General features: G+C 43.5%; 1 protein-coding gene across 1 annotated transcript in view; it reads right to left on the bottom strand.

The window, feature by feature from the left end:
* Positions 1–15238, bottom strand: part of TRIP12 (thyroid hormone receptor interactor 12) — a gene marked incomplete in the record, with an annotated part of 166707 nt that overhangs the window by 5467 nt on the left and 146002 nt on the right. The window contains 2 exon segments of the mRNA XM_073625659.1: positions 4270–4434; positions 8486–8650. Of these exon segments, the coding sequence (XP_073481760.1) occupies positions 4270–4434; positions 8486–8650 (330 nt within the window).

Here is a 15238-nt window from a genome sequence, read left to right as displayed (position 1 = left end):
CAATACCGCCGCCCCCAGCCCCCCCGTTTTACTTACCTGACGCCTCGAATCTTCACTGCTCGTTCTCGTCATCTTCATTGCAGCTCAGCCTGGTCGCTGATTGGCTGCAGTGGATGGATTGAAAGCAGCGCAGCCATTGGCTCGCGCTGCTGTCAATCACATCCGATGACGCGGCGCGCCGGGGGGCGGGGCCGAGTGATACAGCGAGCGGCTATAGCCGCCGGCTGTATCACGGGAGCGCGCCCGCAAGCACTCACCACCATGCGAGGGAGCTCGCATTAAGGTGGTTAATGCTTGCGGGGAGGAGCTGAAACAGCCGCCGAGGGATCCCAGAAGACCAGGTTCGGGGCCACTCTGTGCAGAACGAGCTGCACAGTGAAGGTAAGTATAACATGTTTGTTATTTTTAAAAAAAAAAAATTAACCTTTACAACCCCTTTAAGTAAAGAATGGGGAGGACGTGCATATTTGGTTTGGGGACTGCAAACAAGTTTGAATAAAAACCTTGGAACCTTCTCTCAAGGAACTGGTACTACCACCACTTGAAGTTAACGCAGAGGCCAGTAAATCTGCCTGTTTTTGCGCTGATGCTGGCACATTGAGGCGTAGTGTGTGAGAAGGCAAAGCTAAAAATTCTACAGTAGTTCATACCCTTTTGAATTGACAGACTGGACAGATGTCTCAGATACAGACTATTGCAAAATCACAATAGACGTCTGGCGTCCCTTCATTGTGAGTGAGGTCTTCTGGGCAGAATTGGTGTACTTCGGGGGTAGCTTAGACTTTAACTCATAAAGTGATCGTAAAGGGTAGTTTTTGCACAAAGCAGCCATGATGCTCCTCTTCTCAGGTCACTCCTTGCTCCTCCCCTACAAGTGCCCCCATAGCAAACAGTTTGTTATGGGGGCACTCATGCATGCTCACTCGCTCCTGAACACCGCTCTGTGTCCATAACAGAACAGGGCACAGGGCTGTTTCCAGCTCTCTCCTCACTAGCTGTGATTGACAGCTTTGGTTTCAAGCCTATGAGGAGGGAGAGAGCCGAGAGAGCCTCTGCTCTTGTGCACATTGCTGGATTGAGGTCGGGCTAAAAAATAATGGGATGGGGCAGCGGGGGGAGCTGCATGCAGAAAGGTTTTTTTTTTACCTTACTTTATAGAATGCAGCAAGGTTTTAAAAAAAAAAAAAAAAAAAACTAAGACTAAGCACTGTTGAGTGTGAAACGCATCAGCTTTTTTTCACTGTAATGTCACTTATCCCAAAAAAGTGTCAAGTGTCAAAACTGTCCGCTGCAATGTCGCAGTCCTGTTAAAAAACGCTGATCACCACCATTAATAGTAAAAATAAAATGAAAATGCCATAAATCCCCTCTTTTGTACACGCTATCACTTTTTCGCAAACCAATACACATTTATTTGGATTTTTTTTAATTAAATATATGTAGCAGAATACAAACTGGCATAAACAGATGAAATTAGATTTTTTTTTTAAATTTATTGGGAACGTATTATAGCAGAAAGTAATAAAGGTTTTTCTTTATCGTACATCATGGAACACAGAGCCTTAAGTAATTACTTAATGGGTTATAGGCCACCTTCAGGTGTTGACACTGGTAAACCCAATCAAAGGAAGTTTACACCCTATATAACCCCTCCTCCTTCCAGGAGCACATCAGTTTTTTTCGCCAGTGTCTAAGGTGTTGGTCACAAGTGAAGAAGTTCTCTGAGGAGCTCCAGGAGGGATCCATGCTGGATTTAAATTCCTCCATAAAAAGAAGCCAGATCCATCTAAAGTGCCACTGAGGCCTAAGATCGATGGTACCTGGGACCTCGTATCCGAAGCACGAGGTTTTGCCTGTAACGCCTCTTTTAGGACTGGACCCCAGGAACCCAGGGCTTAGGTCTTATTACATTTCCTAAAGCTTCCTGATGGGGTGCTTGTACATGGCCCAAGGCAGTTGGAACCCCGTTTTGGGGGCCCAGTCCTTGAAGGTTTGCTAAACGCAGCACGCCGTGATGGGTGAAGGTTGGATTTTCTGTTAATTCAGCAAAATCCTGCGGCGAGGATAAGGTAAGGGAAGAAACTTGGGTATTAAAAATATCTATGTATTTCTTCCATTAAAGGAAAACATTTTGTCATGCCTTAAAAGTGATAATTCAAACTTATGATTTAAGGGGTAAGATTCCCCCCATTTCATGTTAAGGCGAATTCTTGGGCAGTGCGTCATCAGGCCTCCATGGCTCTGATCTGTAAGGCCGCAACCTGGTCTTCAGTGCATACATTCACAAAATTTTATCAGGTGGATGTAAGGAGGTATGAGGAGGCATGAGGATATCGCCTTCGGGCGCAGTGTGCTGCAAGCAGCAGTATAGATCCTCAAGTCTGGGAGTACCCTGCAGGTTGTTTCTCCAACCCCTCGAGTGGCATTGCTATGGGACTTCCCATTAATGACTTAAGGCTCCATGTCCCATGATGTACGATAAAGAAAATAGGATTTTTATTACAGCTTACCTGTAAAATCCTTTTCTTGGAGTACATCATGGGACACAGAGGTCCCTCCCCTCTTTTTGGGATTTAAGTATATTGCTTCGCTACAAAAACTGATGCGCTCCTGGAAGGAGGAGGGGTTATATAGGGAGTAAACTTCCTTTAATTGGGTTTACCAGTGTCAACACCTGAAGGTGGCCTATAACCCATTAAGTACTTACTTAAGGCTCCGTGTCCCATGATGTACTCCAAGAAAAGGATTTTACAGGTAAGCTGTAATAAAAATCGTATTTTTTCAAAATGGTCGGTATTTTTGTTTATAGCACAAAAAATAAAAACCACGGAGGTGATCAAATACCACAAAAAGAAAGCTCTATTTGTGGAAAAGGACATAAATTTTATTGGGATACAGCGTTGCACGACCGCGCAATTGTCAGCTAAAGTAATGTACTGCTGTATCGGAAAGGTTTGGCCTTCTGGTCATTAAGAGCACTTTTCGCCTAGTGACTTCCTTGATGAATTTATCAGAGGACTCCCTAAATAGACATTTATTGTCAAAAAGCATGAGTAAAAAGGTGTCTTTCAAGCAAGTACAGCAGATCAAGCTAACCACAAAGTTCTGAGCATATGCACAGGGATACAAGACATTTAAGAGACTTGGAAAATTACATGCTCTAAAGCAGCTCTCAACCTCATTACCCCAGAGGAACTTTTGAACTTCCAGGCCTCAGGGAACCCTAATTGGGGGTCATTGGAAAGAATGCTTCTTACATTGGTGAAAAGTTTGAAGAATGCTTGCCTTTCATCTCTTTAGTTTGGAGGTTCAATCTCTGATTCAGGAACAAAGTCGGGTGGGTGGAGAGAGAACAAGGGAGCAGCTATCAACCTGAGCAATGTTTTGTGTTTTCTGTAGACTATCAGCAGGCCGTGTGTTATTCGACCCCTTTGTCCTGGCTCCCTTGCACCAGTGTTCCACCATTGCTAAGGTAACCCATTGGAGTGCTCACGGAATGGATCAGGACGATATATGAGGTTTGCATGTTCGGACTACAGGAGCTGCTATAACCCAGGTGCCGACTGTGTTCTCTGGCTGTATTTCTGTAGCAGAAAACTGGAGGAAGTTCAGTCAACATGCCAGAAACTAAGTCGGGATGGGAAAAGACAATTATCTATAGTCAGGAACAGTTCAAATCATAGGGAAACACCGTCACGTTTTCCCTTATGCTAGGCCTGTTAGGAGTCCAGACTTCACCTGTCAGGATGGGGCATATCCTTGAAGGTTTCTTCAGGCTCTGAGGACCATAGAGATGGACCACAGCCCTTGACCAGTATAGTATCCTGCAGCCAAATACAGCCATTGCAACTATGTGCCAAGTTCAGCATCTATCGCAGGATCCAGTGCCTATAGCAATCATTACAGTCCAGCTCCTCACAATTACCCAAGGACACAGTGCGTGGGGTTGTTGGAACATGCCAATAGGTAAGACCCTAGTAAAAGTTTCCAGTGTCCATTCACCTGAAGGTAGCCAGCTTATAACCCAAAGTCTATCAATATAAGCCTTTTGTCATGTACTGTAAAAAGATAGCATTCTTACCACAGCCAAACAAGATGGGCCAAGATCCCAAACCCAGAAAATGACCAGGTGGAGATGCTGGTCAATATCTTCCATTTACCAAGCCTTTAAGGTCACACATTTTATTGTTAAGAAAATAACTTTTAATGTTGTGTCGGCTAATTTGCTTCAGATTTACCTTAGAAGGTTCTTATGTCCTTTGTACTTACCCGTACATACTCATCCAGGTTGTGAATTGTGACAGGTATATCTTTTCCTCCTTTCTTCAGTTCAATATTGGGAAAGCCTGGCAGTGTAAAATCTAGTCCCAGATCTTCCACAGAGCAGCCATTCATATTCAAATTTTCTAGTGCAAACTGCAGACTCTCTTTGGTCTATATAAAAAAAAATATATATAGATTATTTCCTTTGTTGCCACAAGTTAGTTTAATTCATCTGTAACAATCAAAACACAAGTGCCACCTAGTAGTATGTAGTCTTTTCAACATGTACCAGTGTTTGGCTTTACAGGGGGTCCCCAGCAGCCTGCACCTACCTTTTATTCCATCATCTCTGTTCAGCAACAGCGAGCAATGACAGACAGCCCTGTGTAAGGTCAACTCTGATCCCATACTCCTCTATGCTAGAACACCTTTAATTGCTCTTGGTGGCTGCAGCAGCAGAGTGAAGGAAAGGAGTGTATGAGCAGATAGGGTTCCTTTAAAAAAGAACCTGTTGATTTGTCCTCTATGGCCGTTTCTGGTCTGCTATATTGTTATTTAAATTACAAAAAAATAAACCCAAACAAAACAAAACATCATTTAGTACAGGGTGCTTTCACTGCTGACTTCTTAAACAGTTCTGGCTCCAGGTTTGTCATACTGATCTCAATATCACCTGGTGACTGGAGATTCTGATGAAAAAAAATGTCAGTCACAACGTGTGAGCAGAAAAAGGTACATTTTGACTTATGTGTAAATGCCATATTTAGGAGGGTTACAGTACAGAACGTGTAGTCATAGACCACGAGTTAAAAGCTGCTACCTTCAAATGACTGGATACACCAAGAGTGTATCCTCATAACTTTACACACTCCTTGAGACTTCAAGTTTTGTAGCAAGCAATAAGGAGAGCCAGAGATTAGGGACCAGTGCCCTGTATTACAAGATATGAAATAAAGTCAAAATTCATATTATCCCAATTGTACAGTACAGTCCTTTTAGTAACCATTTGATGTCCCTAAGAAAAAAAACTGCGGGATGGGCAACAACATAGCAAACAGGCCAAAAGAAAACGCGTGTCAGCAGACCCAAAACACTCAAGATGACAGTTTAAAGCACCAAGTGGCCAAAACGCAAATCAGCATTGGTATGGGGATCCACTTGGTAAACCTTGAAAAGGTATGAACAGAAGACCAGGTGGCAGCCGTTCAAACCTAATAGATGCTCGATACTGAAAATCCCAAGAAATATTAACAGGTCTGTTAGAATGGGCCCTGATATGGAAGGGAGAACTTTGCTTGAGGGCATAATCTCTGAAAATTAACTGCCTGGGCCACTTATCAATGAAGGAGCAGGGTATACCTTCTTGGGACCTTCAGGGGAGGACAAAAAGGGACTTGGTATTTCCGAAGAAAGATGTTGTACCTAGGTAGATCCTAACTACTCTAACCACATCCAGGCAGTGGAGTGAAAACTCAGTTGCATGCTACAGGGCAGGACATGGCTAAGTGAGTAAATTACACTCAAAGTGAAATGAAGAGGAAGGAAGGTCGGTCTGGGTTACTGAATAATCTTGTCCCTATGAAAGATAAGTAGAGGTTCCTTCCAGGAGGGAGCCGTCAACTCAAAGACGCACCTTATGGAGGTCATAACCACTATAAAGGCAACTTTACTTGTGACATCCCCCAGTGGCGGGATATCCCAAATTGGCTCAAAAGGACGTTTTTGAAGAACTGAAAATTACCAGGATTATGACACCAGGGAGAAACAGGTGGGGAAAGTGGGGGGTTGACATGAACAACTCCCTTTACAAAGGTCTTGACAAGACAGATTTTGAAACCCAAGGTTTCTGGAATAGAACGGATAAGGCAAAAAAACGGTCCCTTAAGAGTACTAAGGGCCAGATGCTGGTCCAGGCCAGGCTGGAGGAAGACTAGAATTTGAGGGATAAACTATTCCCAGGGACTGGTTTTGCACTAAAGTACCCCTTTCAGGTAAGGCGGTAGAGCTGACAAGAGGTAGTTTTTCTTGCCTTAAGTGGGAAAGATGTCCCTCTCTTTTAGGACCTCAGTTTCAACAGCCCTGCCATAAGCAGATTGGAACAGTGCCTTGTGACAAGAAGTCTGACCCATTTGGAAGAGGCCAAGTACAAAACAAGTCTATGTCGGTGTACAAAGTTCTCCTGGGCCAATTTTGGGTGATGAGATTGACTGGAATTTGTTCTTCCTCTATCCTGTAGAGTAGTCAAGGAAGAATCCTCACTAAAAGGGAATACACACACACACACAAGTCCAAACGTGGACCACGGAATCACCAGGGCTTCCACCCCAAGAACCTGGGGATCTCTGGAACTGGCAATAAACCTATTCAGTTTATTGTTGAATTTGGAGGCCATGATATCCACATCTGGTTTTCAGGAGGAGCCAGATGGAGGGACCACACCCCTGAGTCCGGGTGTTAGCAACTCAGAAGTCTGCTTGCCAATTTTCCCTTACACATAGGTAATTAACAGACTTGTAATGTGGTCCTTGCCCAGGAGAGAACTGGGCTTGTTTCCTTCAGGGCTGCATGACTTCTGGTACCCCCTTGGTGGTTTGTCGGCCACAGCTGTGTTGATGTCCAACTATATCCTAACTGGGTGAATGTGTAGGACATCATGACTTATGTCTTATGGCTCTCTGTTCCAGAATGTTGATAAGAAGCATCAACTCCAGGTGAGAAACTCAGAGGCAATTAGCAGTTGGATCCTGATAAAAAAGTGTCAGTTGAAGTAGTAAAGAAAAAAAATTAAAAATAATAAAGTTTAGAAACTTGCATAGTAGAGGAGGTTCATCACCTAGAGACACTAGAAAACACTAAAGCCCCATGGAGTGGTTGGGTTGTATGAGCAAAGTTTTTTTTTTTTTGTCCCCAGTAACCTGAAGTTAGCGGCATATAACCCACGTGCTATGGCTACCAGTCCTGTGCCCAGTACCGTGCAATTAGGAGAACAGATTTTTTTTTTTCAATTAATCAAGGTAAAGGGAACCTGTATTGAAATATGAAGTAGCAGTTAACTTACAGGTAGAAGAAAAACCAGATTTATTTAAGCATTAACTGCACAGGAAAACATGTAGGCTCTTGAGTCAAGTAAATAATTAAAAGGCAAAACTTTTTGTTTGTTTTAGACCGAGTGGAGATTAGAACACCGGTCAGGTTTTTATTTTGCTGTCTGTGCCTCAAATCGGAAAAATTCACCCTCTCCATTTGTCATGTTCCCCATGATCATCGAAAGTGGAAAAAAAAAAAAAAAAAAAAAACACTTCAAATTTTTGAGCTTTCCCAAGAAGAGAGGGAAAATCTTCCAATGGGCACACAGATTGGAAAAAAAAAAAAAAAAACAACCATGAGAGGTGTTATAAAAAATGTACCTTATTCTATCCAAAATAAATAAATAAAGTTCTCTTTTTAGTTCTGGATATCGCAACAAGAGAAAAACTACCCCTCTAACCACTGACCAATTAACCACGCATACCCCAAAGTTGACTTACCATAATTTGATTACTATTCTCAGTGTATACTTTTCCACCCTGTAGCCCGAATGTGCAGGCTACAAAATCCACTCATTGTAAACCATGTTGGACCAGGGGACATCAATTTCTTATCCTATTGTTAACCATGCTCATGTGTCGTACCTATGCTAGTTTGATTGTAACCCTGTTTATCAAAAATTTATTGAAGACAAATTTACCTAAGAACTACCTCAAGAAATGAAATAAAACTTTGAAAATACTAAAACTCTGTGGATGATCTCAGTAGTAGTAGTGTATTAAAAACCATAAAAGAATATTGCTACCCTAAAGAGTTAAAAAAAAAAAAAATAAATAAATTATAAAAAGACTGATGAATACAGTACATTATACATTTATAGGTGTGATTTCTGCCAAAGGTGGCTTTTTAATGACTGACAGTGCCCAATTTTTTCAATATGCCATTTTCTGTTATTGATAGTTTGCTAAATTTAACATAAATAGTAATTGCACATTAAAACAGTTACCAAAACATTTAAGCTTTTTTTTTTGTCAGCAGGAGTTCTGTTTAATTGATTTTCAATTAAACAGAGAAAGTTAACATGCAATTTGATCAAAGTTGTCCAAACTAGTGCAGAAGATTAAACATGGATATCGAGTGACACATTTCTAATCAATAAAGCTACAGGACGTTATAGGCCGATCCAGTTAGTTACCTGTGACTTGTCTAGTTCCAGTCTCTTCTTTTGCCTCACTATTTCTTCCAGGTGGTAAACAGATTTTGCCACAATTGGATCCACGTGTGACAAATCATGGGAGGCCAAGGATGATTCCTGCCGTAACATCCACTTATAGAATGGGAGTCCAAGAGGAATGTCCACCTATAGGAAACGCATTATTTAAATGCCATATAAGCCAGGACCAGTGTATGACAGGTGGCGTAGCAAAAAACACCAGAATAACTAAAGTTAACCGGCAGTGAACGGCACAGTAGTACCAAGTAGGAAACTGATTGTTCTCCTCCCCTAGTCAGTCCCCCCCCCCCCCCCCCACAGTTAGAACACACCTAGGGAACAAAGTTAACTCCTTGATCGCTCCCTAGTGTTAACCCCTTTCCCGTCAATGACATTTATACAGCAATCAATGGCTATTTTTTTTAGCTCTGATTGCTGTATAAATGTTGCAGTCATGATATAGAAGAAAAAAAAAAAAACAAAAACAAACCGCTGATCACCGCCATTACTAGTAAAAAAAAAAAAAAAAATTAAATAAAAATGCCATAAATGTATCCCCTATTTTGTAGACACTATAACTTTTGCGCAAACCAATCAATGTATGCTTATTGCAATTTTTTTTACCAAGAATATGTAGAATACATATCGGCCTAAACTGAGGAAAAAATGTGTTTTTTAGTTTTCAAAAATTAGCAAGAAGTACAATAGTGTTTTGTTTTTGTTTTTTCAAAATTGGCGCTTTTTTGTTTATAGCGCAAAAAACGCAGAGGTGATCAAATGCCACCAAAAGAAAGCTCTATTTGTGGGGAAAAAAGGACTTAAATTGTTTGGGTAAAACGTTGCACGACCACGTAATTGTCAGTTAAAGCGATGCAGTACCGTATCGCAAAAATATAGGATTTTTATAACAACTTACCTGTAAAATCCTTTTCTTGGAGTACATTACAGGACACAGAGCTACTGTAATTACTGTATGGGTTATATGGCACCTTCAGGTGATGGACACTGGCACACCCTAAGACAGGAAGTTCAATTCTCCATATAACCCCTCCCCTTACTGGAAGTACCTCAGTTTTGTAGCAAAGCAGTACACATGTAACCAAAGAGGGGAGGGACCTCTGCCGTGATGTACTCCAAGAAAAGGATTTTACAGGTAAGCTGTTATAAAAATCCTATTTTCTTTATCGTACATCATGGGACACAGAGTCACAGTAATTACTGTATAGGATGTCCCAGAGCAATGCCACCTGAGGGGAGGGGACACAAACAAAAGTAGGGTGCAATCAGACCTGAGGACCTATACTGCTACCCGCAGTACACTGTGCCTAAAGGCGATATCCTCATGCCTTATTACATCCACCTGATGTAATAAGGCATGAGGATGAATCTGGTGAATGTATGGACTGAAGACCAAGTTGCGGCCTTGCAGATTTGAGCTATGAAGGCTTGGTGATGCACTGCCCATGAAGCACTAACAGCCCTGGTGGAGCGTGCTTTGATTTGAAAAAGGTGGAACTTTCCTCTTCAAACCATAAGCTTGAATAAATACTTGCTGAATTCATTTGGCAATAGTGGATTTCGACGCTGCCTGTCCTTTCCTAGGACCTTCAGGCAACACTAACAAAACATCTGTTTTGCGAACCTGAACAGTCACCTTCAATAGATTTTGACTGCTCTCACTACATCCAAAGAATGTAGTGACTTTTCTTCCTTAGAACAGAGTTCTGGAAAAAATGAAGGTAAAACAATATCCTGGTTTAGGTGAAAACCTGAAACCACCTTTGGCAGAAAGCTAGGATGAGGACGCAATACTACTCTATCCTTGTGAATGATTCAATATGGCTCTTTACAAGAAAAAGCCGCCAACTCCGATACCCTTCTCGCAGAAGAAATGGTTACCAGAAAAACTAGCTTCCTTGTCAAAAGGACTAAAGGAATATGTTGTATCAGCTTAAAAGGCTGTTTCTGTAACGCCAATGGAACTAAATTCAAGTCCCAAGGGTTCAGGGGTGCATTCATACAAAAGAATGTGAAGCAAGCGGACGTTGAAACAATACCGATAAGGCCGAGACATGGCCCTTGATAGTACTCAAGGCCAGTTTCATCTCTAACCCCAACTGCAGAAAGGCAAGGATTCTACCTATGACATACTTTTTAGGATGCCAACCCCTGGATTCACACCAGGAAACATATGTTTTCCAGACTCTATAATAAATGACTCTGGAAGCTGGCTTCCTTGCATTAATCAAAGTAGATATCACTGAGCCTGAAAGCCCACGATTCTTCAGAATGTGGCTTTCAACAGCCAAACCGTTAAATTTAGCGTTTGTAAAGTATGATGGAACACTGGTCCCTGCGATAGCAGGTCTGGACGTGGTGGTAGGGGCCATGGGGCCCCTACCACCATCTTTACCATTTCTGCATACCAAGATCTTCTGGGCCACAAGAACTATCGACTTCTTTGCCTGCTTGATCCTGCAAAGAAGTCGAGGTAGCAACAGAACAGAATTCTAGGGAATGCATAAATCAGTGAGAACTGATCGCATGGGGTCACCAACGCATCTGTTCCGCATGCGAGTGGATCCCTTGTTCTTGGATCCCTTGTTCTTGACAAAGTCGTCGACTTTGTTGTTAAACCTGGACGCAAATAGATCTACGTCCGGGATCCCCCATCTTTGGCATATTGTCAGGAAGATGTCAGGGTGAAGGAATCATTCCCCGGGGAACAACTGCTGGCGACCAAGTAGTCCGCCTGCCAGTTCTCTACTCCTGGAATGAAGATTGCCAATATGCATGGCACATGCTTTTCTGCACAGGTTAGGATCTGGTTTACCTCTCCCTGGACTGCCTGACTTCTGGTGCCCCCCTGGTGATTGATATAAGCCACTGCTGTGGCATCGTCGGATTGAATCCTGACAGGAGAATTCAGCAACCTGAATGTCCAGGCCCTTAGGGCTAGGTACGCTACCCGAATCTCTAAGATGTTGATGGGCAAAGTCATTCGGTTCTGGACCATTTCCCTTGGACTGGCGTCTCTTCCAGGACTGCTCCCCAACCTGAAAGGCTGGCATCTGTTACCACCTTCCAGGTAACTGGTAAGGAGGATTTCCCCTTCTGCAGATTCTTGGGTATCCTCCACCAACTGAGGCTCTAACTTCTGGCGACAAACGCATTGGAAAATCTAGTGCTTGGATCTTCTTGTTCCAAGCCGACAGGATACTGTTTTGCAGCAGTCTCGAATCAAACTGAGCATAGGGAACTGCTTCGAATTAAGCTACCATCTTCCCCAACAACCTCATACAAAGGCGGATAGAAGGACCCTTCTCTGCCCTGACCACCTGAACCAGCTCCTTTATGGCACTGATTTTTGCCTAAGGTAAGAACACCCTCTTCTGGGCTATTTCTATAATCAGACCCAAGTACTCTAATCTTCTTACTAGTTTTAAAGAAGATTTCTCTAGGTTGAGGACCCAACCTAGGTATTCCAGGTAGTTGATTGTGGTGACCATGCTTTGGTCCAGGCGGGCTACCGACCGGTCTATCGAGAGCAGGTCGTCTAGGTACGCCATTATCGTTCTACCTTGAGTCCTTAATCTGGCCAGAGGAAGGGCCAGAAGTTTTGTAAACAGCCGAGGTGCGGTAGCTAGACCAAAAGGCAAAGCTACAAACTGAAAATTAGGTTTTTCTACTTCGAAACGCAGAGATTTCTAGTGAGCAGGGAAAATAGGTACATGCAGGTATACATTCTTGATGTCGATTGATGCCAGAAGTTCTCCTCCTTGTAGGACAGAGACTACTGATCGGATTGATTCCATGTGAAAAGAGCGAATTTTCAAGAACCGGTTTAGAACTTTCAGATCTAGAATGGGCCTGACATCTCCATTTGGTTTTGGCACCATGAAAAGGTTTGAACAAAACCCCAACCCCTTTTTTTGTGACAAAGGTCGGTCTAACGCTAGAAAGAGAGACTTCTTTTTCTCTGGATCTTTGGGGACATTTGACCTGAGGAAACGAGGAGACCGGAATTCTCGAAACTCTAGTTTGTAACCTAGAGCTATTGTGGAGACCACCCATCTGTCTCAAAATGCTTCCTGCCAGACCCTTGAGAACGTCAGAAGTCCCCCCCCCCCCCCCCCCCGACTCGAACGAGCGAGGTCGCCCCTTCATAAAGAGGATTTAGCGTTTTGTCCTGTGGGTTTCCTCCCCCGGGATTTCTTTTGTCCCTGGGGTTGACCCCGAGGTTTACCTCTTGAACCTGATGGTTGAGGCTGTCGCGACTGCCTGGAGGCTGATGCCCCTGGCACTGGAGAAAAAGCCCGTTTAGTGAGGGACGTTTACTCCTTTTCTTAACTGGCAAAAGCGTACTTTTGCCACTTGATATTTTTTGGATATATTTGTCCAAATCATCCCCAAACAGCTTTTCACCACGGAAAGGAAAACCAGCCAAGAGCTTTTTGCATGGCGCTTCGGCTGACCAACTTTTCAACCATAAGATTCTACGCATATGCATCAACCCAAGCATAAGATGAGAGGTTTGAAGAATAGAATCTCTGATTTGTGTCAATTGCAAAACACAAAGCTGCTGGCAGCTCAGCTAACTCCTGGGCCTGCTGTTCAGGGAAAACCTTGAGCACCTGTTTCAAATGGTCTCTCAAAGATTGACATACCCCAATTGCCGCCACTGAACCTGCGAAGGAAAAAATATCTTTTAACAGGAAGTCCAATCTCTTCAGTTGGATCCGTAAACATTTGCGCATTGTCAACAGGACAAGTCAAGCTTTTATTCACAGAGGATATGGCAGCATCAATTTCTGGTATACTCCACCATCTTATTGAATTTTTTCCTCTATAGGATAAAGTGTTGAAAACTTTTTAGGATGGAAAAATGCTCATCTGGGTGATCCCACTCAAAATATATAAGCTTTTCCAGCAAAGAATGTACAGGAAAGGCACGCAAGGCTTGAGGATGCTTTAGTGAACCCAAACAAGAACTGACTCGGTTAAGGGTAGCTTAAATATGGAGCGGTCCATTTCAGTAAGGGAATGCACCATGTGAAGCTGAAGACGGTTCTTCCCCACTTGATCCCTCAGAAGAGGAGTCATTCTCTCCATGGTCCCCTGTGGGGGATTCATATTCCCCCTCCCACTGTTTCTCTGTTTGAGGATCATGGGTGGTGAAGATGCGATTAAAGTCACAAAATTTTCCTCTAATCCACTGATAGTTGAGGAAAAAACCTCCCCAGTTACATAGACAGGGGCTGAAGTGTCGGAAGCAATTGCAGCCCCCAATGGCTCACTCTGACAAGCCTCCCTAGATCTTTCAGGTGGGGATGGTGTTGCAGAGGGGGGGTCCTTAGGGTGACGCTTTTGTGCCTTTATCTTTTGCAGTATTTGTACCATTTCCTCTGGTTATGGTGCTGAGCACAAATGCAGAGGTACAGCCAAGAAAATGCACCTATTGCTGAGCAATAGTCCAGCAACTGCTGCTGCTATTAAGCCCAGCCTGATGCAAAGTAAATGTGTCCTGGGAATGCCTGTCAACCAACACTCACATGCGACCCGTCTGCTCTGTGTCTCTCCTTTAGCTGTATGCACCTGAAAAAAAGGTGCACTTTATAGCTACACAGCCCACATTGTGGGCGCTGTAGCACGCCGACTAGCCCCGCTCCCCTTTCCTCTGACCACCCACCGCACCTCCCTCCCTCATCTTTTTCAAAGATGCAACTTTCTCGCGCGAGCGGGCTCCGATCTGCCGGATGGTATATGGAGGAGGGCTGGGGTGGAGGAGAGCAGCCGGATGGAGGACTGCCGTAATGGCATTGGGAGCGGTGCGGCACACCGACTGAGCCACGCTCCCTCTGCCTCCTGGGGTGAAGCTGTCAAGGTGGGAGAACATTCCCAAAAGTTAAAAAAAAAAACCCTTGCCTGCGTCTTACATGGGGCTTGGGCTGGAGGAAGCATGCAGCTTGACACAGAGGCGAGACTGACAAGCATGGAATCAGGTACGTGCTCTTGACAGCCCCCGGTGGTGACTATAGGCATGACAACATTTACTTTAAAAGGAGAAATACCCACAAGAATTAGAAAATTTCCTTAGGAATCTCCCTTACCTTATCCAGCTGCAGGGTTCTGCCGGTAATAGACCCAATCTTCACCTCTCAAGGTGGGCTCCGTTAAAAAAACCTTCAGGGACTGGGACTACCTTTTTATCGGGGGATCCACAGCCCTGGGCCTGTAAAAAGCACCCTGCTGGGAATATGGTTGAAAAAAAAACAAATACAGGATTCCGGGGTCCAGCTCTCTAAAAAGAGAAGTGTTACAAAAACCTTGTTTCTTCGAGAAACGAGGCCTGGGTACCATTCAACATGGTCTGGAAAAGACACTGTGAATAGATCCAGTTGCATAGCTTGCCCAAGTAAGGAATATTCCAGTGGAGCTCATCACAGCACATCTTTACTCGTGACCAACACCTAAGACACTGGCGAAAAAACTGAGGTACTCCCAAGTAAGGGGAGGGGTTATATGAGGATTTGAATTCTTCCAGGGCTAAAGTGGTTAATTATAGGGAATGATTAACCACATGTATATGTTTGGTGAAGGTCACATTTACTGTGCCACCTTAAGAGTTTTTGTAGTGCTGCAAACAAAAAGGTAATAGCCTAAGCTTTACTGAAAGTTTATGGTAGCGTTTTTCAGGTTTGCCCATGTGGCCAGTGTGTTGATCTAGAGCAGAGG

Source organism: Aquarana catesbeiana, linkage group LG04 (genome assembly GCF_042186555.1).
Source record: "Aquarana catesbeiana isolate 2022-GZ linkage group LG04, ASM4218655v1, whole genome shotgun sequence".
Taxonomy (NCBI): domain Eukaryota; kingdom Metazoa; phylum Chordata; class Amphibia; order Anura; family Ranidae; genus Aquarana; species Aquarana catesbeiana.
Note: the sequence above shows the minus strand (reverse complement) of the source record. Positions and strands in the feature narration are given on the sequence as shown.